This window comes from Chiloscyllium plagiosum, unplaced genomic scaffold, assembly GCF_037043375.1.
Source record: "Chiloscyllium plagiosum isolate Xiang-an unplaced genomic scaffold, Cpla_swu_hap1 HiC_scaffold_3, whole genome shotgun sequence".
NCBI classification, from domain to species: domain Eukaryota; kingdom Metazoa; phylum Chordata; class Chondrichthyes; order Orectolobiformes; family Hemiscylliidae; genus Chiloscyllium; species Chiloscyllium plagiosum.
Genome location: NW_028270141.1, coordinates 126,189,660 through 126,216,081, shown reverse-complemented (window position 1 = coordinate 126,216,081; position 26,422 = coordinate 126,189,660). Strand labels below are relative to the sequence as shown.

At 44.6% G+C, this 26,422-nt stretch overlaps 1 protein-coding gene across 1 annotated transcript; it reads left to right on the top strand.

The window, feature by feature from the left end:
- Window positions 1–904: 904 nt before the first annotated feature.
- On the top strand, window positions 905–9,295 carry LOC148151321 (uncharacterized). Its single transcript, XM_087976748.1, has 4 exons — window positions 905–982; window positions 3,077–3,206; window positions 5,733–5,907; window positions 7,674–9,295. Exons 1-4 carry the CDS (start codon window positions 905–907, stop codon window positions 7,846–7,848), a joined length of 558 nt encoding a protein of 185 aa, XP_087832874.1. The 3' UTR covers window positions 7,849–9,295.
- The last annotated feature ends 17,127 nt before the right edge of the window (window positions 9,296–26,422 follow it).

Below are 26,422 nucleotides of genomic sequence, written 5' to 3'. Positions count from 1 at the left end.
CTGACTATCCACAGAAAGGACGAACTGGACCCATGATCCATCACAAGGTTGTAATGAAATAATATTTCCATATTTAGTCAGCTGTTGTGTTTCTGTATCTGTTTCCTTATCATGTGACATTCATGCCTGCAGCCAAGCCATATTCAAAACTATCACCCCAAAATAGTATAAAGCAATCCATAGTCATACTATAGGAAGGATGTGGAGGCACTGGAACGGGTGCAGAGGAGGTTTACCAGGATGTTGCCTGGTATGGTAGAAAAATCGTATGAGGAAAGGCTGAGGCACTTGGGGTTGTTTTCATTGGAGAAAAGAAGGTTTAGGGGTGACTTGATAGAGGTGTACAAGATGATTAGGGGTTTAGATAGGGTCGACAGTGAGAATCTTTTTCCACGTATGGAGTCAGCTATTACAAGGGGGCATAGCTTTAAATTAAGGGGGGTAGGTATAGGACAGATGTTAGGGGTAGGTTCTTTACTCAGCGAGTCGTGAGTTCATGGAATGCCCTGCCAGTAGCAGTGGTGGACTCTCCCTCATTATGGGCATTTAAGCGGGCATTGGATAGGCATATGGAGGATAGTGGGCTAGTGTAGGTTAGATGGGCTTGGATCGGCGCAACATCGAGGGCCGAAGGGCCTGTACTGCGCTGTATTCTTCTATGTTCTATGTTCTATGTAGAAAGGGTGTTTCTGTTGGCTTGGAGTCTCGGGAATTGGAGAACTCAGTCTCAGAATAAGAGAACCAGCCATTTCGGACTGAGATGAGGAGAATCGCTTCACTAAGAGGGCAGTGAAGTTTGGAAACCTTTACCCCTGGGAGCTTGGCCATTGATTATGTTTAAGACATCAACCGATAGATTTCTAAATAATATCAAGGGAGATAGGGATAGCATTGGAAAGCAGCGATGAGCCTGTTGTGGAATCTCCAGCTTCACTCAGATGATCATCAATCTTTAGACTATTTAGTTGTCGATGATCAACTGGTGAGAATATTCAAGGCTGGGGTAGATAAATCTTTGGGCTCAAAACACATCAGGAGGTATCATAACAAGGTGAGAAACTGGAAGATCAAGTGTAGTCAAAGATCAGCCAAAATCTTACTGCCTTGTTCCTGTTTCTAATATCAGACATTCTTTTGAAATTGGTTATTTTTTGTCCAAATTTCTCAACCAGAAATGAGGACCAAATTCAAGGCCATTGGCATTTTCTTGATCTTGTGTACATCTGCAGTAACTGAGTGTGGAAGATTTTCAATAACATTCCATACATTTTATACCAAAGACCCAAGGGAGAAAATGGCCCATTGTGCAAAAAGTGACCAAGATGAAAGAGTTGAATGGAAAACAAAATGAATTAAGAAGTGTTGAGACCGAGATCCCAACAACATCTCCCAATTCCCATTAAAACTCAAAGCTTAAATGACACCTTAATGCTCCATCCAGACACCTGGGACAGTCCTCTGAACAAAGTTCTTTTTCAGAGACACTTTACAGTCATCGAGATGTACAGCACGGAAACAGACCCTTTGGTCAAACTCATCCATGTCAACCAGTTATCCTAAACTAATCTAGTCCCATTTGCCAGCCTTTGGCCCATATCCCTCTAAACTTGAAGGTGGCTCAGTGGCCATCATTGCTGCCTCACAGCACCAGGGACCTGGGTTCAATTCCAGCCTCGGGCGAGTGTCTGTGTGGAGTTTGCACACTCTCCCTGTGTCTGTGTGGGTTTCCTCCGGGTGCTCTGGTTTCCTCCCACAATCCAAAGATGTGCAAGTCAGGTGAATTGGCCATGCTAAATTGCCCATAGGGTTAGGTGCATTAGATAGAGTAGGGGAATGGGTCTGGGTGGGTTAGTCTTTGGAGGATCGGTGTGGACTTGTTGGGCCGAAGGGCCTATTTCCATACTATAGAGATTCTAATTCTAAACCTTCCCTATTTCCATTCCCATCCAGATGCCTTTTAAAAGCTGTAATTGTGCCGGCCTCCTCCATTCCTGTGGCACCTTCTGTGTGGAAAGGTTGCCCTTTAGATCCCTTTACATCTTTCCCCTCTCACCCTAAACCTATGCCCTCTATTTCTGGACTCCCCTACCCCAGGGAAAAGAGTTTGTCTACTTATCCTATCCATGCCCCTCATGATTTTACAAACTTCTATAAGGTCACCCCTAAGCCTCCGATGCTCCAGGGACAACAGCCCCAGCAGAGTCAGCCTCTCCCTATAGCTCAAATCCTCCACGCCTGGCAACACCTTTGTAAATCTTTTTGGAACGCATTCAAATTTCACAACATTCTTCCGTTAGGAAGGAGACCAGAATTGCACGCAATATTCCAAATGTGGCTGAGCCAATGTTCTCTATAGCCTCAACATGACCTCCCAACTCCTATACTCAATGTTCTGACCAATAAACGAAAGCATACTAAACTCCCTTTTCACTACTCTATCTACCCGCGACTCTACTCTCACGTATCTATGAACCTACACTCCAAGGTCTTTTTTAAGCAACACTCGCTAGGACCGTACTATTAAGAGTATAAATCCTGCTGTGATTTGTTTAATCAAAATGTAGTGCCTCACATTTATCTAAATTAACTCAATCTGCCATGCCTCAGCCCATTGGCTCATTTGGTCAAGATCATGTTGTACTCCAAGGTAACTTTGCTGCCCACTACACCTCCAATTTTGGTGTCATCTGCAAAGTTACCAAGTATACCTACTTGTTCACATTCAAATCATTTATGTAAATGACAAAAAGTAGAGGACCCAGCACCGATCCTTGTGACACTCCACTGGTCACAGGCCTCCAGTCTGAAAGGCAACCCTCCACCACCACCCTCTGTCTTCTATCTTTGAGCCAGTTCTGTATCCAAATGGCTAGTTCTCCCTGAATTCTGTGAGATCTAACCTTGCTAACCAGTCTTCCATGAGGAACCTTGTCAAATACCTTACTGAAGTTCATATAGATCATGGCCACCACTCTGCCCTCATCAATCTTGTTACTTGCTCAAAAATCTCAATCAAGTTCGTGAGACACGATTTCCCACACATCATATGTTAATAAATGTTATTTTCTTGTTTTAGGGTTATGAAGAAGCAGAATTTAAATTTGCCCCCTGGGTTGAAACAGAAATACACGGAATGGTTATCAATAATGTGGTGGAGGCCGGCCTCAAAAGATTTTTTGAATATTCACAGTTCCACAATGATGCAGGTAATTTTCCTGTTCCTTCACTGTAACATTGGAATTGAAAACAACCCTGAAATATTTGACCTGGCTTATTTGAAACTTTCTGTCTGTAGATACACACTGACCAAAGGATTCCAGCTTGCTGATCTTAGTGGTCGTTCCAGGATTCTGTCCATTGTGCCCTCCATTACTAACCTATTGGAATCTGTGGAAGCTGTCCATATATGGGTACAGTGGGATACCAAGCACACTTTCTCATTCCAATCATGATCTCTGATTTGTCTTTGGACATGGCAACCTTATCCAGCCCAGAGCTAGGTGGGGTAAAGTAAGGTTTTCTAATCTCGGGGACAAAAGTCAAGGCAATAGGGCAGAGGGGTGACCTGGAAAAAGGTAAGCCAAGTGACATAGGAAGAGACAGAGAGTTTCATGGGAATAGTGTATCGGTGAGTAAGGTCAATGTAAAGATTATCAGTAAATAAATTGAAGACTCTTTCGTTGAATGTACAAAGCATTTGTAATACTTCAGGTAAACTGGTTACATAAATAGATAAAAGGAAAATAGATCCAGTACCCAGAGATATTCTTACAAAGACACCAATGTTTGGAAATAAATATTCCAGGATAGAAACATTTCAAGAAGACCAATAGAATAGAAAAGGTTCTGAAAAATGGAACTGTGAGGTCTAATTTTCCAAATCTCTCCAGATGCTAAAATACAGTAAAAGAGTCATAGCCATATAGCACAGAAACATTCCCTTTAGTCCAACTCATCCATGCTGATCGTGTTTCCCAAAGTAAATTAGTTCCAGTTGCCCGTGTTTGGCCCATATTCCTTGAAACCTTTCCTATTTATCAACTTGCCCAAATGTCTTTTAAATGTTGTAACTGTACCTGCATCTACCACTGCCTCTGGCAGTTTATTCCACATAAGAAACATCATTGACCCTCAGGTCCCTTTTAAATGTTTCTCCTCTCACATTAAAACTAATGCCCTCTATTTTTGAACTCACACACCCCAGAGTTATTTGTTATTTGTCTTATCTATGCCCCTCATGATCTTGTAAGACTCTATAAAGTTACCAAGCAACCCCCGCCACACCAGTGAAAAAAGTCCCAGCCTATCCTGCCTCTCCTGATAACTCAAAGCCTCCAGACCCAGCAACATCCTGGCAAACCTTTTCTCAACCTTCTCCAATTTAATAATATCTCTCCTTTAGCAGTGCAACAAAGACTGTATACATGACTCCAAAATTGACTTCACCAGTATCCTGTACAGTCAAAACATGACGTCCCAATTCCTTTCCTCAATGATCTAGGTAATGAAAGCAAGAGGTTTTTGAGGGTAAAAGGGAATCAGTACCAATAGAATGCTTAAAGTTCTAAAATGTTTTGATAAGGTTGTTCATAAAAAACTAATTTGACAGTAAGTATTGGAGGTAAAATATCGGCAAGAAAGAGTATTGGTTAATGAAGGAAAAAAGGAAGTAGAAATAAAAGTAGCATTTTCATGATGGCAAGCATAATTAATGGATACTCTGGATATAAGTGCTGAGGCCCCAGATGTTAGAAGAAGGTGATCCCATTACAAGATCCAAGTTGCTGATGACACTGAGAGGGTGAATTCTGAGAAACTGTCTGTCTTGGCTGGAGAATCTGGAGATGCAGGCCTGGATTTTCATCTGAAAATGGACAGTGAGAGTTGTCTTCCCTGTGCTTGGAGGAAATGACAAGGAAGACACACAGAAATCAGCTGTGGGCTACTGCCAGGCCATGAACCTGGGAAAAAGTTTGGAGGCAGCCTTTTCATCCCAGTTCCAATAAAAACAGAAAAACCCAACAGTCTTTGTCCCAAACCCATTCCATCATCCCCACCCCAACCTTCCATCCAGGCCACAAACAACCCCTACAGTTTCTTGTATGCCCAGGTCAATGTATGCCCCTCAAACTCCATAGACCCTCAAGTCCCCAATGCTAGGGAGCACCACTGCCTATTTACCCACGGTACACTGTACAGAAGCAATGACCCACATATTGACAGCAGGATTTATGAAAATTTTTTTAGAAGTTCATTCTTTCATAACTTTCCACTCCGTTAAAATAAACCTCTTTTTACGGCGGGATATAAATGTTGGCAATCATCAAAACTCATTGCAGCTTTAACTGCAGAAACCACAAACACTGAAACTCTTAACCTCGATTAAATAAATATTGTGAAGGTGACAATAGTACTCACAGTCACAGCTGTCAATCAGGTGGAGAAGTCAATGTTTCAGGTGTAACCCTTCTTCAGTCCTGATGCTGTCTGGCTTGCTGTGCTCTTTCAGCCTCCTGCTTGTTCATCTTGGATTCCTGCATTTGCTGTTTTTTTTGTCTCTAACCAGAGCTGTCAATCAAGCAGGGCTACAGGTATTTCAAGAGAATGATAGATGTGTGGGGTGTTAACCAGTCCATCATCCCTCCCCCATTTGTAACTTTTAAATCACGACAGGCAATGCCCCTAATTATCACCTTGTCAAACACTGCAACTGTGTTCCCTTTTGTCTGCAGAAACAATTGTTCCTCTCGAGGCCCCTTGGGGAATCATTGGATACATAAAAGATGGCAAAATACAAGATAACTTCAAAGTATTTGTTACATTAACTCCTCAAATCACAAGTACACCTCAGCCAAAAGATCCATTAGTTCAAATCGGAGCAAAAATTCATGATTGGTTCTATATCAGGTGAGTATGATGTGTAACAAAATGACTTAAAATGCTTTTTTTGTGTCTCCTGAAGCAAAGGGTTGATATTGTGACAGTGTCTCTACTGGTAGTCCATGTTCAGTGAACATTTTAAGTAATTCTTCTACAACCCTTCTTGTTGTGATATTGTGTAATGGGACTGCCTCAGGAAATCTAGTCGATATATCCATTATTGTTAATAAGTACTTATTCCCACTTTTGTTTGAGGTAGGGGACTTACATAATCAATCAAGACTCTTGTGAAAGATTCCTCAAATGCTGGAATAGGAATTAAAGGTACAGGTTTTCTTACTGCCTGCGGTTTCCTATTAGCTGACATGTATGACATGCCTGGCAAAATTCAACTCCATCTTTGTGTAGTCCAGGCCAGTAAAAATCTCTGTATTTTAGCCTGTGTTTTGCTCATTCCGATATGACCTCCAAGTGCTAGCTCATGTGCCACTCCAACACCTATATTCTACTGGCAAAACAATCTGATGAACATCTGCCCATTTCTCATCTGCTTGAATGTGTGATTGTCTCCATTTCCTCATTAAGGCATCATTTTTCAGGTAATATTGCACAGGGATACATTCACTCTCCTTCCATGTATATGCCTTTTGATACAACTGCTTTAAATTCTCACCTTTCTGCTGTAACTCAATAAGCTTCGCAGATCGAAAGATACTTGCATTTTTAACAATTGGCTCCTGCTCTGTCCCACTTATCTGATCAAAAACAGTCTTGGAGAATGCCTCCTTATCTGTGCCTTTTGATCTCTCCTGCTTCAGCTTGTGACTCTGTGATCTCATTAAGACACAATCTGGGAAGATTCCTGGATAAACATCCTGCATTGCTTCAGTTGCCTGCACCTCCACTGGCTTTTCAACTAGAGTAGAGCTGGTATCGGTGTAACAGCTCTATCATTTGCAATGATAAGTTGTATTCCTGGAGCTGAGAGTTTGACCTGCACTCCTACCACAAATTCTCCACTCTTCTCCAGAGACTCAAGCCTCACTTTACATAGCTGAACACGTTTTGTCTCACCATCATTAGGCATCTGGATGGGTATATAAATAGGAAGGGTTCAGAGGGATTTGGGCCAACTCCTGACAAATGGGATCAGATTAAGTTAGGATATCTGGTTGGCATGGACAAGTTGGACCAAAGGCTGTTTTCATGCTGTCCATCTCTTTGACTATGTGTAGTTTTCTTGATTTATATCATCTGTTTGCAAAAGCTAAACTTTTGCCATCAGTTTTTTTTGCCTGGATTATTTGAGAAGTTTAATTTTCTCACTGTGTTGATCTCTATGAGTATTGTACCAAAGTCTTTTACATTAAGTGCGTCACTTCTTTTACCTACGTGACTCAAAATCAGGTCAGACTGTGATTAATGGGCTGCTCACATCAGGTGCAGATGCTGATTAACACAAACCTTTTACTGAGTCGACACACGTCACAAAACCTTCACTTCCTACTTCGGAGAACATGGCAATACCTCCCCATTCAACTGAGTCCGTTCATCTGAAGGTGGGCTTCTCTTCTTTCTGTCATTCTCACAAATATCTCACTTGGTGGTGTTTGGAAGAACACTTTCACTCTCTTTGATCAGAGCCCCACCCAAACTACATCATTTCCCTGTGATATCTGATGTTCTATTCTATTACAGTTATTTCAAGTGGGAGTTGAATAGCCTGCTGTTGTTCTTCTTTTCAATGGCCTTATGCTCCAAAGTAAACTGACATTTACTTCACTCTGTTGCAGGGCTTTTGATGAAAAAGATGGCAGCAATCTTAGCAGCCAAGCATACGGAGATCGTGTGCTTCAATTGAAGAAGGACTTGGAAGCTGACAGCAAATCCTTTGATAGCAGTTTCTTTTACCTCGGTTGGTTTAACAAACGTGGGCTAATGGAAGTTGCCTTTCAAAAGAAAAGTTAAAACTTTTCTAAACATTTCAGACATCAAACAGTGAGCTGTGCTTAATACTATTCTATGTTTCTAAGCTCTTTTGATCTCCCATCTGGTACACATTGGATTTCATTCTGTGCATGGGCCAGTATTTGCAGTATCGAACAGTTCCCCCAATCTCCTCTCCTCAGAGCCCTATGGTCCTCTTCATAAACACTGCCCTTCACCAGCAGTGAGAAAGTTTTGTCTCCAACTCACAGTGCCTCATTTTGGCATGAGCTTACTTCAGCTCTGTTCACTAAAACAGTCAGGTTTTTTTTGCCTTTTCTGATTCTGTTGGACATTCAATTTTCAAATGTTTTTGGTCAATTACTTTCTGAAGCTCCTCTTGCATGTATTCAACTCAAAATGTCAACACATAATCCTGGGTAGGTAGTTCTTTAGTTCTTCGCTCTCACTAGGAACTGCAGTCCTGTCATTTCCCAGTTAAAATAAATTGCAGAGAGCACAAAGGGAAGGAAGTGATGGTAAATATTTATAAAACAATGGCTTGGCTTCAAATGGAGGACTGGATTCATTTCCGATACCTGGATCTTAGGGAGAGGGGAAAGACTTTAGTGACTCCTCTGGTGATTTGATCTTAAAGTCTCACACACACATCGGATTAATCCCAATTGTTCACAGGTAGTAGACTCTGCGCTAACAGGGATTCAGCTATCTACTAATTTCCCTTTTCGAAAAAGTTGCTTTAAATAAATTGGGTACAAACTGAGGTCAAGAAGTTTCTGGTGATATGATAAGTTCCAAAATGTTCTCTCTTCACACAGCAATGGATTATATTTGCTTACTCCAGTCATGCTCATCAGAATGTTTAAAGTTGATAACAGAACAGTGTATTGTTGCAGAGCACAAAGTACTGAAGTAATTACGTGTGAAATCATGACACTTTTCAGATGTGAGATTGGAGTTGGGTTCTCTACCACTCTATTAGTTTCAGATTGAAATATTTACTTACTAGGGAATGCTTAAATTGTGACGATGCAGAGGATTTTTTAGCACAGCTTCTAATTTCAATCTATGTGTGCCTTCTGTGCAGTGAAATTACAATTGGACAAATATAACTGTATCAACCATAGATGGTGCCCAGTATGAGGGCAACATATTCACTGGAGGCATCTGCCAATGGGGCACTGAATCTGTTTGAGACTCCAATATGAAGCACTTTAAAATTGGTCCAAATCATTATCCAGAGACTGGAGATGAAATACAATTCTGACTTCCTCAAAAGTATCTTCGCATATTGAGCACAGACAAACTGAATCTGTGATTCTGAAAAGGTTTTATTCCTGTCTAAAATGACACATTCACGGGTTTCTTTTATGGAGTAAATAAGCCTTTATTTTCTCGCCTTTGCTTATCTGATGTTTTTCTAACTGCTGGGAATGTATAATCACTGTGAAATAAAGGGTGATGCATGACAACACTTTGTTTGTGGGTGTGGACGTTGACTATAAGGCTGGCCACAGTGTTAATTTGGGGAAGGCCCATGCATACATACTCACAAGGTAGGAGTAGTGCAGGCCAATCAGATCCTTGAGTCGGATCCATCAGTTAATCAAATCATGCAGCGGATGGATCCTCACCATCTGGTGGAAGATCCATTTACTGTCTTTGCTGTATAACAAAACAGTGAAGCAATAAGGAAAACAAAACAATACCAACTTTGCCACACCATAGATGCCCAATCCCTCAATACCTGCAGTCCCCACCAGGATGGTCTGACAGCTCTTGGCTTTGTCCTAGACTAGAGGCCTGCACACTCCCTATCCACCACCACACTCCTCTGCCTGGCTGAATCTGTTTTCTCACTGAACACTTTCTCCTTTAATTCACCTCACTTCGGCCAAGCCAAAGGAGTGGCGATGGACACCTGCATGAGCCCCAGTTCTGCCTGTCTCTTTATGGAGTATGTGGAACAATCCTTGTTCCAGTCCTACACAGGTACCCTCCCACAATTCTTTACTTCGACAACTGTTTGGGCGCTGCCTTTTGCTCCCATCCGGACCTTGAAGAAAATTGTGCATTTTGTCTCCAACTTCCACCCTTCTATAACTTTCACACTGTCCATTTCCATCACTTCCATTCCTTACCTTGACCTCTCCATCCCCATTTTGGTGAATAAACTGTCCACTGCCATCCACTGCAAAGCCACTGACTCCCATAGCTACCTTCACTGCAATTCGTCACACCCCACCTCCTGCAAGAACTCCCATCATCCCTCTCCCAGTTCCTTCACCGATATCGTATCTGTTCGGATGATGCCACCTTCCAAAGCAGCGCTGCTGACATGGCTTCCTTCTTCCATAACTATGGTTTCCTGCCACTGTGGTTGACAGGGCCCTCAGCCACATCTGACCATGACCTGTGGATCTGCCCTTTCCCCTCCCATCGCTCACAACAGCATGATCTCGTCTCCCTTGCCCTCACTTTTCATCTCACCAGTCACACTGCATTCAAAGGGCCATTCTCCAACATTTCAGACAATACCAGCAGAAAGGCACCACCAAACACATCTTCCCCTCACTCCCACTGTCTGCATTTCACAGGGATCATTCCCTCCAGGACATCCTAGCCCATTCCTCGATCACCAACACACCTCTCCTTTCCAGGGCACCTTCCCAGGTAACTGCAGAAGGTGCAATACCTGCCCCTTCCCCTCCTCCCTGCTCACCATCCAAGGGCCTAAATACTCTTTCCAGCTGAAGCGGCATTTCAGTACTCCAGAAAAGGCCTCACCAAGTCTCATACAACTTCAAAATGACTTCCCAATTCCGAGACTCAAAGGTCTGAGCAATGAAGGCAAGTGTGCCAAACACCTTCTTAACCATCCTATCCATAAATCATGCAAAGTTCAAAGAATATGCACCTGAACCCTTAGGTCTCTGTTCTACAAAATTACCCTTGGCCCTACTTTTAATTGTTTCAGTCCTGCCCTTGTTTGTTTTACTAAAAGTGTAATACATCGCATTAAACCAAACTAAACTGCAACTGCTACTCTTCAGCCCATTGACCCAATTGATCAAGATCTGTGACAATAATACATCAAAGTCGAGCAGTGTGGTGCTGGAAAAGCACAGCAGATCAGGCAGCATCCAAGGAGCAGGAGAATTGACGTTTCAGACATAAGCTCTTCATCAGGAATGAGGGAGGTGAGGTCATGGTTGAGGGGGCAGTAGGAGGACGTGTCCATGAGTTGGCACTTGGCTTCAGCGATGTGCCAAACTACCACTGCACCCCCACCTTGTCTGCTGGTTTGATGGTGAGGTTGGGATTGGAGCGGAGGAAGTGGAGGGCTGCGAGTGTGAGAGGTTGGAATGGGTGAGAGGGGGTGGACAGTTTGCAGCAGTCAATGTCCTGGCAGCAGTTGGAAATGCAGAGTTCAAGGGCGGGTAACAGACAGCATGGGGTGTCCAGGTGGATGGGGTGTGTTGGAGGCGGGAGAAGGGGTTCTCGGAGGGTGGGCAGGAGTCTTGGTGGAAAAAGTGAGCCCGGAGGCGGAGGAAGAAATCTTTGATGCCACATCGCGTGTCAAACCCATTGATCCGGGAGTGTGGGGGAATGAAGGTGAGGCCTTTGCTGAGGCCTGAATGTTCATCCTCAGTGAGGGGGGAATCGGGGGAATGGTAAATACATGGCAGGGCTGGGAGCTACGACCTGGTGTGGGGCTGGAGCTGGGAGTGGGGGCAGAGACATTAACTGGAGTGGGTGTGGTTATGGGATCGTGGGTGACATCACCAACAGAAGTGACCCTCATCCTTGGGGTCAGGGGAAGTGATGCCCTTGGTGTCATCCATGGGGGCAGAAATGATGTAATGTATGACATAGGCAATATCATTGTTGGTGTTCTGGTGAGTGACATCGGTGGGGGCAGAAGTGGCTGCTGTGGAGGCAACTACGAGGCAGAAGTGACGTGCCAGGTGGGCTGTGCATTGGTTTTGGAGGCAGTGGATCTTGCAACGGTCGAATAAAGCTCCTCCTGGGGTGGCTCGAACTCACAGCCCCAGCATTGCTTGCGCCTCTATACAAACATATAAGTTCCCTGCACTCACCTATTGTGCCAGCAGAACCTTCATCAAGCTCATTGCTAATGAAGCGCTTAGGCCTGAAACCTCGACTCTCCTGCTCCTCGGATGCTGCCTGACCCGCTGTGCTTTTCCAGCGCCCACATTCTCCGACTCTGATCTCCAGCATCTGCAGTCCTCACTTTCTCCAATTATAAATCAAACCAAGCTCACCAAGTCAGCTAAAAACCTAAAAACTGAGGATGCTGGAAATCAAGAACAAAACCAAACATTGCTGGAAAACCTCTGGCAGCATCTGTTGGGAGGAAGTAGAGTTAACATTTTGGGACCAGCGACCATTCTTCAGAACTGACGGCAGCCTGGAAAAGGTTGGTATTCATGTTAAAGAAAGGATGGCAATTCCATTGGAGAGTAGTGTGGGGATGTGGGAAGGTGTTGGGAGTGGAGGAGGAGTAGACCAAAGTGTCTCAAAGTGAACAGTGCCAGTGGAACGCTGACAAGGGAGGGGAGGGGAGGGGAGGGGAGGGGAGGGGAGGTGGGGCCACATGTACGGCGGTGGCATCCCGCTGAGGGAGTGAAAATGGCGGCTAATGATTCTATGGATATGGATCCTGGTTAGATTGTGGTGAGGACAAGAGGGACCCTATCACTGTTGTGGGAAGGAAGAGAGAGTGTGAGGGCCAAAATGTGGCAGGTTGGTCGGACATGGCTGAGGGCTCTGTCAACCGTGATGGTGGAGAATCTTCGGTTGAGGAAGATGGTGGAGGTTTCTGAGCACCCATTTGTCAAAACTGACATCATCAGAACAGATACGACAGAGATGGAGGAACTGGGAGAATGGAATTGAGTCTTTACAGGAAGCAAGGTGTGAGGATGGTTAGTCATGGTAACTGTGGGAGTTGGTGGGTTTGTGGTGGATATTGGTGGCCAGAATTGGAAACAGAGATATCGAGGAGGGGAAGGGGGGAGTCAGGAATGGACCAGGGAAGGTGAGAGCAGGGTAAAAGTTGAAATTGCAACAAATAAACTTTTCCAATTCAAACTGAGAGAGGGAAGCAGCGCTGATGATGTCATCAATGAACACGAGAAAGAGTTGTGTGTGGGTGTCAGAGCAGGACTGGAACAAAGAATTTCCCATGTACACCACAAAGAGACAGACCGAACTAAGGCTAATGTGGGTGCTCATCCACCCCCTGTTTGACCTGAATAAAGTGAGAGGAGTTAAAGGGATGAGTTGTTCAGGGTGAGAACAGGCTTGGCCAGGCAGAGGAGGTTAGTGGTGGATGGGGATGATTCAGGCCATTTTCTCAGGAGGTGGAGAGTCTTGAGACCATCCTGATCGGGGATGGACGTGTAAAGGGATCACAGGTCCACCCTGAAGAGGAGGTGGCTGGTGCCCGCAAACTGGAAATTCTGAAACTGATGCAAGGCATCAGAAGAATCGGGGATGTAATTGGGAAGGGACTGGACAAGGTGGGAAGAAATCAGATCGAGGTTGGAAGAGATGTGACAGGGGAGCAGGAGCAGGCAGTAACAATAGGTCTGCCTGGATGGTTGTGTTTGTGGATTTTGGGAAGGAGGAAGAAGCAGGGTCGAGGGACGATGAGCTTGGAGACACAGGGTGGAGATCACCAGGTGAAATGAGATCAGTGACCGTGATGGACATAATGGCCTGGCATTCAATGGTGAGATCATGGTCCTGGAAGAGGTAGGAGGAGGCATCTGAGAGTTGGCGCTCAGTCTCTGAGATGCAGAGATCAGTACGCCAGGCAACAACAGTACCACCCTTGTTGGCAGGCTTGATCAGAAAGTCAGGGTTAGAACTGGGAACCACAGAGGGCAGTCATTTCAGAGGGAGATAAGTTGAAATGGGAAGGGACACAGAGAAATTGAGGTCACCAATGTCACATTGACAGTTCTCAATGAACAGGGCTGGCACAGTGACTCAGGGGTGAGCTGCGTTCCAGTGCCAGGGACCTGGGTTCAATTCCACTCTTGTGTTCCTTAATGCCTGAAAGGAAAAGAGAAGGTTTCTTGTTAGAATGTCCGGTGAGCCGGAGGAGGAAGAGGAAAATGGGGGCTGTACAATTCTGAGCCAGCTTGAGGCACTGCTGATGGAGACAGAGTTCAGAGGGTGCAAAAGGTGACGCTTTACCGCAGTTTCAGAACTTCCAGCTTGCAGGCACCAGCCGCCTCCTCTTCAAACGAAAACAGAAATTGCTGGGAAAACTCGGCAAGTCTGGCAGCATCTGTGGAGGGAAAGCAGAATTAATGTTTCAGAGCTAGTGACCTTTCTTCAGAACTGATTGATGCTGGGAGAAGGTTGGGATACGTGCTGATGATGTCGTGGGAGGTGGGAGGAGTAAATGAGAGGTGGAGATGGAGCCCAGAGAGAGAGAGAGCACAACAGTTGGAAGACACAGGAATGGGTAAAGGTCTGCCTGGCACAATGAATAGCAACCAATGGGAATTATTAAAACTAGAAATATCACAATAGATGCACATCAGACACTATCACCCCAGCCCTATACTCACACTGCAACATCCTCTGGCAAGTTCGCAAATGTGCAGTTTAGGTGCAAACAACCATGTTATATAGCCCATGGTCTCCAGAGATGTGTGGGTTAGGTGAATTAGCCATGGGATATGTAGGATTATTGGGATAGGGTGGTGGGAGCAGGCGGGTCTGGGTGGGATGCTGTTCGAATGGCCAGTGTGGATTCGATGGGCCAAATGGCCTGCTTCCACACTCGGGATTCTGTGGCTATACGATTCTACGAACTGGATAACAAGGGCACCAATGTCAGACTCTTACTTATTGAGTTAAATATTGATTTAAATTAAGATAGGGTCTCCCTTGTCCTCACCTACCATTCCATTGGCATTGTCAACTCCCAGAGAAAATCCCTCATCTAGTTCACTAATGGTGAAGGAAACTGCCATCCTGACCTGGTCTGGAATACATGTGCCTCCAGATTCACATCAATGTCGGTGACACTTACCCGCTCGCTGGGCAATGAGAGATGGGTGATAACTATTGGCCTAGCCAGTAACACCCACACCCTGTGAAGGAATTTAAAAATAAATTTACATAATTCCACCAGAAGACCTTTAATCAGAACATAATTCTGTTGCACAAAGAATATAAAGAGCTCTACATATACATGACAACTTGGAAGGATCTTATTGTAAACAGCAAAAGAAAGACTCAATTCTTTTTATCAGCAATATCCTGCGCAGACATTCAACCTCAGTGAGGTACCATCCTCACCCTCATTCTATCATTTTGAATCTGATGAGGTACTCATGAGGACACCATTTTTTTTCTTTTAGTCTATTTCCATGCACTCACCAGAAGGGATTCACCGTGACTCTCTCAGAGACACTCAGACCTGTTTGTGCACTGACATTCCTCTGACTTTGAATACTTTGAGCCTGTTAAAATAGACTTCCCTCCCCCACCAAAAATCTAAGCAACTGTGCTGCTGGCATGGGTCTTTTCTACTGAACTGAACCCCATTGTGGCCCCAGTTTACTCTAGAAATGCTCATAAAAACTCAACACCACCTGACTAAGCTAACCCATATAGAATAGGCCAAAAGGCAGCCAGCAGATAATAGTGGTCATAAGGTATTTCTCACTCTGGGAGCAAGTACACAGTGCAGTGTCCCTACCCCTGAGCCATGTTCAAGTCTCACTTGCTCCAGAGGTATGTAATACTTTCTCTTAACAGGTTGAATTAGAAAATATATGCAGTGCTATTGCCGAGAGATCACAGTTACCCAATTGCACTTTTATGAAATGTTGTTAGATCTGCATTTGGGAATTTGAGCTGTAAATTTAAAAATTGACGATGATTAAAAAAAATTTGGAACGTGCAATAAATAAGGAGGATTCCAACAGAGGAGCCAACATAAACTGAACTGAACAATATTAAGATGGAATTCAAGAACAAAGACCTGGGATATTTCTACACAAATCTCTGACAGTGACATTTCATAGTCAATGTGGATACAGATAAGTTGGAAAGTTGGGTGGAGAAATGGCAGATGGAGTTTCATCTGGTTAAGTGAGGGGTGATGCATTTTGGGAGATCAAATGTAAGAGAAAAGTATACAGTAAAAGGCAGGACTCTTCAGAACATTAACGTACAGCGGGACCTTCAAGTAGAAATGCACAGCCCCCTGGAAGTGGCAATGCCAATGGATAAGGTGGTAAAGAAGGCGTATTACGTGCCTTCATCTTATCCGGCATTGGGCAAAAAGTTAGCAAGTCACGTTGCTAACGTGTTAATTGGGCCACATTTGGAACATTGTGTGCAGTTCTGATCGCCAAACTATAGGAAGGATTGTGGAGACATTGTAGACGGTGTGAAAGGGGTTCAACAGGATGATACCTGGATTGGAGTTTCTAAGTTATAGGGAGTGGTTGGGGAAATGTGGACTGTTTTCGCCAAAGCATCAGAGACTGATAGAAATACAGATAATGATGTGAGTCATAGATAGAGTGGATAAACAGATCCTTCTTCCCAGAGTGAAAATCTCAAATACTAGAGGGCACATGTTTAAGGTGAGAGGGGAAAAGGAGATGTGTGAGGCGATGCCTGGAATGTGCTGCCGAGGGAGGTGGTAGAAGCAGATATGAGAGCGCGATGATTAAAGGCCTGCCTTTAATCTCATCAGTTTGTCAAATACTTTGCCCCATGTGGTAGATTGTCACAAGATCTTTCCTCTCATTAGCTTCTTCCGTATCTGTTGTCCTATACTGTTACAGTGTCCTCTACTGTGAAGAGCAATGTGATGTAAATGATATGCAATTTCCACTGACCCATCCCAGTTCCCCAGTTGTGTCCTCCAAGGCTCCCACACTGAGGAGAAATATTTTCTCACCAACGGTCAAACCCCTTTACTTGAAGCAGAATGACCTTGGTTTCTTCAACTGAACTCTGATACTAAAATTGTCGGAGGGACAGTGGTAATGTCACTGGATGCCATCCAGAACCCCAGGCTTATGCTGAAGGGACATCAGCCTCGCAGTGCCAGAGACCCGGGTTCAATTCCCGCCTCAGGCGACTGACTGTGTGGAGTTTGCACATTCTCCCCGTGTCTGTGTGGGTTTCCTCCGGGAGCTCCGGTTTCCTCCCACAGTCACAAAGATGTGCAGGTTGGGTGAATTGGCCATGTTAAATTGTCCGTCATGTTAGGTAAGGGGTAAATGTAGGGGTATGGGTGGTTTGCGCTTCGGCGGGTCGGTGTGGACTTGTTGGGCCGAAGGGCCTGTTTCCACACTGTAAAGTAATCTAATCTAATCTAATCAGTATCAGTCACACCACAGCACATGGTGCCATTTGAATTCAGTAAAACCTGGAATAAAAAGCTGTTCCAATGCAACCAACAGGTCACTGTAGATTATTGTAAGAACATATCCTGTTCACAAATGTCCTTGAGGGAAGGAAATCTGTCACCCTTACCGACATGCGACTCCAGACCCACAGCAATGTCACTGATTTTTAATCTCCCTCTGGGCAATGAAGGATGGGCAGTAAATGCTGGACCAGCAACGCCCCTTCCCCAGAACAAAAAAAATCCCTCCAAATATTCCAGTATCTGCACCCTCACAAGGACCCACACACCTTTCCCAAAGTGTGGCTGATTATCACTTCACATAATACTTAACCTGTGACATCACCAGTGGTTTACAAAGCTTCAGCATGGCGACCCCCATTTGTACTCAATACCCCTAGTATTGAAGCTCAAAGTCCCCCATGCTTTCTTAATAGGTGCTGCCTCCTTCAGCGATCAATCTACCTCAGATCTCCCTGTTCCTGCATGGTCTTCAGAACTGTCCCATTCAGTCTACGATGATTCCCAACATCCCTTTTCCCAGAGTGCCTCACCTCACACTTCCCTGTCCTAAATTCCATCTGCCACGTGTCTGCCCATTCTGTGAGGTTATTGATGACATTCCCATAGCTGGAATTGCACGGAATGGTGGAGGGTTCTCAATGGCCTGAGTGACTGTCACCTGTTCATATTGTCCTGTTAATCTACTCAGATCCAGATCGGCTTTGTCACGAGGAATGAGAATTAATGTTTGCATTCATAGTCTTGTTGAAGAACGTTTCATAATATATTTGATGAGTAACAATATAATGAACAAGTGCTTGCATTCTAGATTAGATTAGATTACATTACATTACAGTGTGGAAACAGGCCCTTCGGCCCAACAAGTCCACACCGACCCGCCGAAGCGTAACCCACCCATACCCCTACAGTCACCCCTTACCTAACACTATGGGCAATTTAGCATGGCCAACAAACCCACCGACTCCCACAGCTACCTGGATTACACCTCTTCCCACCCTATCTCTTGCAAAAATGCCATCCCATATTCCCAATTCCTCCACCTCCGCCGGATCTGCTCCCAGGAGGACCAGTTCCACCACAGAACACACCAGATGGCCTCCTTCTTTACAGACCGCAATTTCCCTTCCCACGTGGTTAAAGATGCCCTCCAACGCATCTCGTCTACATCCTGCACCTCCACCCTCAGACCCCACCCCTCCAACCATAACAAGGACAGAACGCCCCGGTGCTCACCTTCCACCCTACCAACCTGAACCATCGAGAAGTGCTGCATTAAAGTGAGATTGACAGGGACAGAGTTTGCTTTACAGAAACAGTGAGAATCCTGTGGTTACATCAGGAGTTATTTTTAATTCACTCCCAGGATGTGGGTGTGGCTGGCTGGGAGAGTATTTATTGCACATTCCTTGTTGCTGTTGAGAAGATGAACTTTCTTCTTCAATGATTTGGAGATGCCGGTGTTGGACTGGGTCGTATAAAGCTAAAAATCACACAACACCAGGTTATAGTCCAACAGCTTTAATTGGAAGCACACTAGCTTTTGAAGCGATGAAGGAGCGTCGCTCCGAAAGCTAGTGTGCTTCCAATTAAAGCTGTTGGACTATAACCTGATGTTGTGTGATTTTTAGCTTTCTGCTTGAAATGTTTGTAACCTAAAATGGCTGGTCAGGGCAGTTTCTGATGCATGCTGGGAAGGGGAATGCAGTTGAAAAGTATGGTGCTGGAAAAGCGCAGCAGGCCAGGCTGCATCCGAGGAGCAGGAGAATCGACGTTTCGGGCATAAGCCCTTCTTCAGGATTCAAGGAGGGCTTATGCCCGAAACGTTGATTTTCCTGCTCCTTGGATGCTGCCTGGCCGGCTGCGCTTTTCCAGCACCACACTTTTCAACTCTGGTCTCCAGCATCTGCAGTCCTCACTTTCTCCTGGGAAGGAGAATGGTCAAGTGAAGCAAACTCAAAACAATTGAAAGAAATCTGGACTGGTTCCGTTGTAAACAGTTCACAACAACAGAACTCTGTAAAGAGATCAGCCTTTCAAGGCAGTCGACAGGTTTGAAGGCAATGGACGTGGTAAACAGTTAATCCTGCTTCACACAGAACACATATCTTGTGAAAACACAGCATTAAATTGCTCAAAGACAGTCAGATCAGTGACAAAAATACTAGTGAGCCCCATGGATGACTTCACAGCTGGAGGGGACACTATTACAGTCACAGAGCTGTACAGTATGGAAATAGACCCTTCTGTCCAACCCTTCCATGCCAACCAGATATTCTAAACTAATTCGCCAACATTTGGCCCATTTCCCTTGTCACAAAACTGGTTCCTTTTTTCTAAAAGCTATTCCTTTTCTCAAGGATATTATGTCCTTGGTTTTTTAAAGAGGGGCCGTAAACGCTCCCGGTGCTGATTAGACTGGTTTGGTACAGAGATTAAACGGTATAGAGAGGTCTTTTTGTTTATATACAAACAGGTGAGACTTCAGGCCAAAGTGGTCATGTTTCAGAAGTGACCTGTATTATGGAAGGAGAGTGGTCAGCTCTCTAACTGAGCAGAGTCAAGAGTGCAGGTCCTCAGACAGCATCTGAGGAGCAGGAAAATCGATGTTTTGGGCAAACGCTCTTAATCAGGAATGGGCTTCCTCGAGCTGAGCAGTTGAGATCAGTCCAGAACTAATTGGGACCTCAGCTGGGGGCTTTGTGAACAGGCTGACTCTTTTTCTGCCCTCCTAACTTCAACCTGTAAGCATCTGTTCCATTTTATTAACTGTGTTTTAAAGGGGTTTGCTTATTGGGACTGTAGTGTATATTGGGAGCTGCATAATTAAGTCTAATTTGGATAGACTGCGTTCTGTAGGGGTTCTTTATTCTGTTCTTTGTGAATCTTGTGAATAAATTTTTGTCTGATTTAAAACCTGATAGTCAACCTAGCTACCTCACTCTGGGTAACTTTCACTGTACACCGACCAAAAAAAAATTGCAAAATTATGGTCTGGGCTGCCTACTTGAGAATGTTTTGAGTGGTCTGGTGTAGTCCATAACAGATTAGGAGCTCTTTGTGGGATTTTAAACAGTGAGTGGTAGTGTCTTTATTCCTGATGTTGGTTTGGTTGGGAAGACACAGCTTGGAATAGTAATGGCTCTTTCAGTCGTCAACCATTTTCTGAATGTGGATGTGGTGACTTTGGAAGTTTTGCAAAAGATGAATAAGACTAAGCTGCAGGAATTTGCAGACAAGTTGGAATTGGAACTGCCTGCTTCTGTGAGGAAAGGAGAGAGAATTACAGCAGTAGCTCAGTGTTTAAACTTGCTGGAGAAACCATCAGAATCTACAGAGATGGCAAGAATTCAATTGCAAAAGAAGCAGATTGTGCGAGAGGCAAGAGATAAGGAAAGGGCAGCAGAAATGGGACAATTTGAGTTACAATTCAAAGCAGAAGACGGAAAAAGAGAGAGCAGAGACAGAAGAGAGAGCTTTTGAACTTCAAAAACTGATACTTAAAAAGGGAAGTCAGCTTAAAAGGCTGGAGATAAAGGCTGAGGGTAGGCTCAGTGAGGAAGAGAGTGAGGAGCAAGCCCCTGGTGGTCAGAGGCCTAGTGAGAAAATGTTTAAGTATGTTCAAGCATTGCCTAAATTTGATGAGAAGGATGTGGAAGCCTTTTTCATCTCATTTGAGAAAGTGGCTAAACAAATGCAGTGGCCAGTGGCAATGTGGGTTTTGTTGATCCAAATGAAACATGTAAGTAGAGCATGTGAGGTATTCACATCACGATCAGAGGAGGGATCTGGGGAGTATGAGGAGGTGAAAAAAACCATTTTAAGTGCATCTGAGCTTGTACCAGAAGCCGACAGACAACGTTTCAAGAATGTAAGGAGGGACCCTGGTCAAACCTATATTGAGTTTGAAAGGATCAAACTGAGTAATTTTAGTTGATGGATAAGTCCTTTAAATATCGAGCAAACCTACGGATGCCCTTAGAGAGGTAATTATTTTGGAGGAATTCAAAAATTCATTAGCTGAAGTAGTGCGAACTCATGAGAAAGAGCAGAGAGTTAAATTGGTAAGGTTAGCAGCTGAAGTGGCTGATGATTATGAGCTGCTTCAGTTGCCACTCAGGTAGATAGACCTTGTAAGAAGGCCTATGGTGTATTAGCGTTTATTAGCTGAGGGATTGAATTCAAGAGTCGTGAGGTGATGTTGCAGCTGTACAGGACCTTGGTAAGGCCACATTTGGAGTACTGTGTCCAGTTCTGGTCGCCTCACTTTAGGAAAGATGTGGAAGCTTTGGAGAGGGTGCAGAGAAGATTTACCAGGATGTTGCCTGGAATGGAGAATAGGTCGTATGAGGATAGGTTGAGAGTGCTAGGCCTTTTCTCATTGGGACGGAGAAGGATGAGGGGTGACTTGATAGAGGTTTATAAGATGATCAGAGGAATAGATAGAGTTGACAGTCAGAAACTTGTTTCCCGGGTACAACAGAGTGTTACAAGGGGACATAAATTTAAGGTGAAGGGTGGAAGGTATAGGGGAGATGTCAGGGGTAGGTTCTTTACCCAGAGAGTGGTGGGGGCATGGAATGCGCTGCCTGTGGGAGTGGTAGAGTCAGAATCATTGGCGAACATTAAGTGGCAATTGGATAGTTACGTGGATGGGTGCTTAAGCTCGGACAAATGTTCGGCACAACATGGTGGGCCGAAGGGCCTGTTCTGTGCTGTATTGTTCTATGTTCTATGTTCATAAAACTCAGTTTGGCCAGGGAGGAGATTGCTGAGCCTTTGGCTTTGATCTTTATGTCATCATTTCGACAGGAGTAGTGCCAGAGATTGGAGGATAGCAAATGCTGTTCCCTTGTTCAAGAAGGGGAGTCGGGACAACCCTGGTAATTATAGGCCAGTGAGCCTTACTTCAGTTGTGGGTAATATGTTGGAAAAGAGATAGGATTAATAATCATTTGGAAAGGAATAATTTGATTAGGGAAAGTCAACACAGTTTAGTGAAGGGTAGATCGTGCCTCACTAACTCTATTGAGTTCCTTGAGAAGGTGAGAAAACAGACAGGTGAAGGTAAGGCAGTTGATGTGGTGTATATGGACTTCAGTGAGCCATTTGATAAGGTTCCAAATGGTAGACTAATGTACAAAATATAGAGTTTTGGCATTGAAGGTGATTTAGCGGTTTGGATCAGAAATTGACGAGCTGAAAGAAGACAGAGGGTGGTGGTTGATGGGAAATGATCATTCCAGAGCTCAGTTACCAGTGGTATGGCATAAGGATTAGATTAGATTAGATTACTTACAGTGTGGAAACAGGCCCTTAGGCCCAACAAGTCCACACCGACCCGCCGAAGCGCAACCCACCCATACCCCTACATTTACCCCTTATTACCTAACACTAAGGGCAATTTAGCATGGCCAATTCACCTAAGGATCTGTTTTGGGGCAACTGCTGTTTGTCACTTTTATAAATTATTTGGAGGTGGGCGTAGGCAGAGTTATGGATAGTGCCGAAGGATGTTGTGGGTTACAGAGGAACATGGATAAGGTGCAGAGTTGGGCTGAGAAGTGGCAAATAGAGTTTAATGCAGAAAAGTGTGAGGTAGTTCACTTTGGAAGAAGTAACAGGAATACAGTGCTGGGCTTATGGTAAAATTCTTGGCAGTGTAGATGAACAGAGATATCTCGGTGTCCGGGTGCATAAATCCCTGAAAGTTGCCATCCAGGTTGATAGGGTTGTTCAGAAGGCATATGGTGTGTGGCCATTTATTTGGAAGGTGGTTTGAGTTTCAGAGCCCGTGGTCATGCTTCAGCTGGTAAGGTGGCACCTGGAGTATTGCGTGTTGTCTGGTCATCGCATTATAGGAAGGATATGGAAGCTTTGGAAAGGGTTCAGAGGAGATTTATTAAGATGTTGCCTGGTATGGAAGGAAGGTCTTATGAGGAAAGGCTGAGAGAATTGAGGCAGTTTTCGTTGGAGGGTTGAGAGGTGACTCAATCGAGATGTATAAGATAATCAGAGGGTTAGATAGGGTGGACAGTGAGAGCCTTTTTCCTTGGATGGTGAAGGCTAACAGGAGGCGACATAGCTTTAAATTGAGGGGTGATAGATTTAGGACAGATATTTGGGGTATTTAAATGGGCATTGGACATCCATAGGTATAGGTTGGATGGGCATCAGATTATTTTCACAGGTCGGTGCAACATCAAGGGCTGAAGGGCCTGTACTGCGCTGTCACGTCCTATGATCTATGTTCATCGCACAGACCAACCATTGCACAAGAACTACGGACTTTGAGTCGAGTGATCAAAGGTGGGTCACCTGTCGGATCTCGTGCTGGGTCAGCCATTTCCAGTTACGGGTAATATTTCTCCATTTTGTATGAACTGCTTCAGTGATGAGTCAGGGACTTGTATCAGCTACACCGAGAGGCAGCATTCAGAGTACTCCAGTGAAGTGTGTTTAATGGGGATTGAAAGTGAACTAAATCAATTTAACTTAAACAAATCTGAACGGTGAGTCGATGAGAGGGCAACGTGCAGGTGGGGGTGATTCCATGTATCTGTTATTCTTGTCCTTCAAGGCGGCAATGTTTGAGTGTTTGGAAAATTCTGTCTGAGGAGCTTTGGCGAGATTCTGAAGCACATCTTGGGGAATATTCCATCACAGTCCTGACTTGTGCCTTGGAGAGGCTTTGGGAAGTCAGGAGGTGAGTTTCTCACCTGATTACTTCATCTTCCAATTCCAAATCACTTCTTACTATTCTATCACACACCAACAATGCTACCCCATCATATTCCCCCTCACCCCTTGCTTGAGGACTGCTGACCCTCAGGTATAACTCTGCACCAGCAGCCACCTCTATCTAATGGGAGAGAACAGCCTCTGGGACGATGGTGACTTTCACTGTAATTACAATACCATGGGAAGTAGGAACAAGAGTGGGCCATTCAGCCCATCGAGCCTGCTCTCCATTCCAAAGGATCAGGGATTTGCAAATGATGCCACAATTGTTGGGAAAGTAGGTTGTAATGAAGAAATTTGAAATACATCAATCTTTGAGCCACACATGTAACTGACTTTAAATCCCCAGTGTCAGTTTGCCCATTGGCACTGGTACATGGTGGACCAAATGCCCTACAGTAATGCAGGATAATTCTCTGAAATGGGAGAATTATTACTTTTGATCTTCAATACATCGACAGATTCATTTCACTGAAATGTGGAAGATTTTATCTCATATTAAACTTGTGATGCGATCAGTGACCCGGATTTCCCTCAGAGTAAGAATTGAACAGGAGACTGAGTGTTGTAATGCATCACCCTCTTTATTTCACAGTGAGAATACATTCCCAGGAGTTAGAAAAACACAGACAAACACTGACTCGAAGACAATGGCTTCTTCACTCCACACGAGAAGCCTGTGAATGAACAGCCTGATAACAGGAATCATATTGGAATAGATCATTTCTTCAATCACACATTCAGTCAGTCTATATGTGAGTGGGAGCTCCCAGTGTGGGTGGGAGCAGACCTGAAGCTGAATTTTATTCTAACGTCAGACTCTGGACTCTGATTTCACTTTGGGATTCTTTCTCCGTTTCAGGGACCAGTTTGAAGCTGCTTCATTCCTGATTCCCAAAATCTTCCACTTGTTGTTCCTCACCTGGATCCAGCTGTTTTCTGAACCTGCACTGACCTGAGTAAAACTGAACTGGATTGAAAAACAACCTTTCTCCTCATTCCCAGCACAATGACTGACCATCATTGATGGGCGGCACGGTGGCACAGTGGTTAGCACTGCTGCCTCACAGCGCCTGAGACCCGGGTTCAATTCCCGCCTCAGGCGACTGACTGTGTGGAGTTTGCACGTTCTCCCCGTGTCTGCGTGGGTTTCCTCCGGGTGCTCCGGTTTCCTCCCACAGTCCAAAAAGATGTGCAGGGTCAGGTGAATTGGCCATGCTAAATTGCCCGTAGTGTTAGGTAAGGGGTAAATGTAGGGGTATGGGTGGGTTTCGCTTCGGCGGGTCGGTGTGGACTTGTTGGGCCGAAGGGCCTGTTTCCACACTGTAATGTAATCTAATCTAATCAGGAATGGCAGGAAAAGAGAATATTCTACTGCCCACACAGAAGGCAGAATTTTCATCCTGGCCTGGTGTTCCTGATGGCAGTAACCACAGTGTCCCCCACTTCCACTCTCTTCATTCTTGATGGTTTCAGTTCAAATGTAAATTCCTCCAGTGAGACTGGGAACACATTCCTCACGAATATAAAATTCTCCGTGTGTCTGGATGTTTCTGGTTCCAATTGCAAGATCCTCACCCTCCTCAAGGCTCCACTCCACATCCCTCTTCCTCCTGTCACTGACCCCTCCTGGTCCTGAGCCTCAATGAAAGCTCCAACTCTCCTACCTCCTCCCCATGTGATGCAGAGTTCAACAAGAGCGACCTCTGACCCCAGACACAACAGCACAAAGCTGACTGATTCTCATGTGTCACTAACTTTCAGATGAAGATGGACATCATTCCAAAAGGGTCACAACAATGAGTATTGATGGAATACAAATCTATTCCATGTAGGAATACTCCACAGGGCAGTTCCAGCACCAACCAACCTCAAACAACCAGGCTCTGTAATCCCTCCCACTGTCAATGAGCTCTGACCACATCAACGTGAAACATTCTGACCCAGCATGACTGAGATTAAACAGAAGAATAATCCATCACCAGGACCATCCCTGTCTCAGGCCGTGCACAATTCATTCATTTCAAACAAGATTAGAGAAAAGAACATTTAATCCCTGCTTCCCAGTGAAGGACCCAGCTCCCCATCTACAATTGAATTTAACCCTCTGTACGTGCTGGAAGAAGTCTTTGAACTGATGTCACCAATGCCCAACAGAGATGGTTGGTCAGAAATGAATCTGAAACACTGAGCAATAATTTAGTTTTGAAGAGAAATCCTCACTATAAAGGATATTAAAAGGAACACAAGCATCCAGGACAGCTCTGTCCGGGACAGTCAGAGCGACCAGAGCTGGAACCTGATGTCTGGTTAATGTGTAGTTGAGGGAGTGGACAGGAACTGGGCAGATGGGATAGAATTTGGAAAAATGTGATGGGAACCAAATGTGGAAAAAATATCCCAAGGGAATGTTTAGTA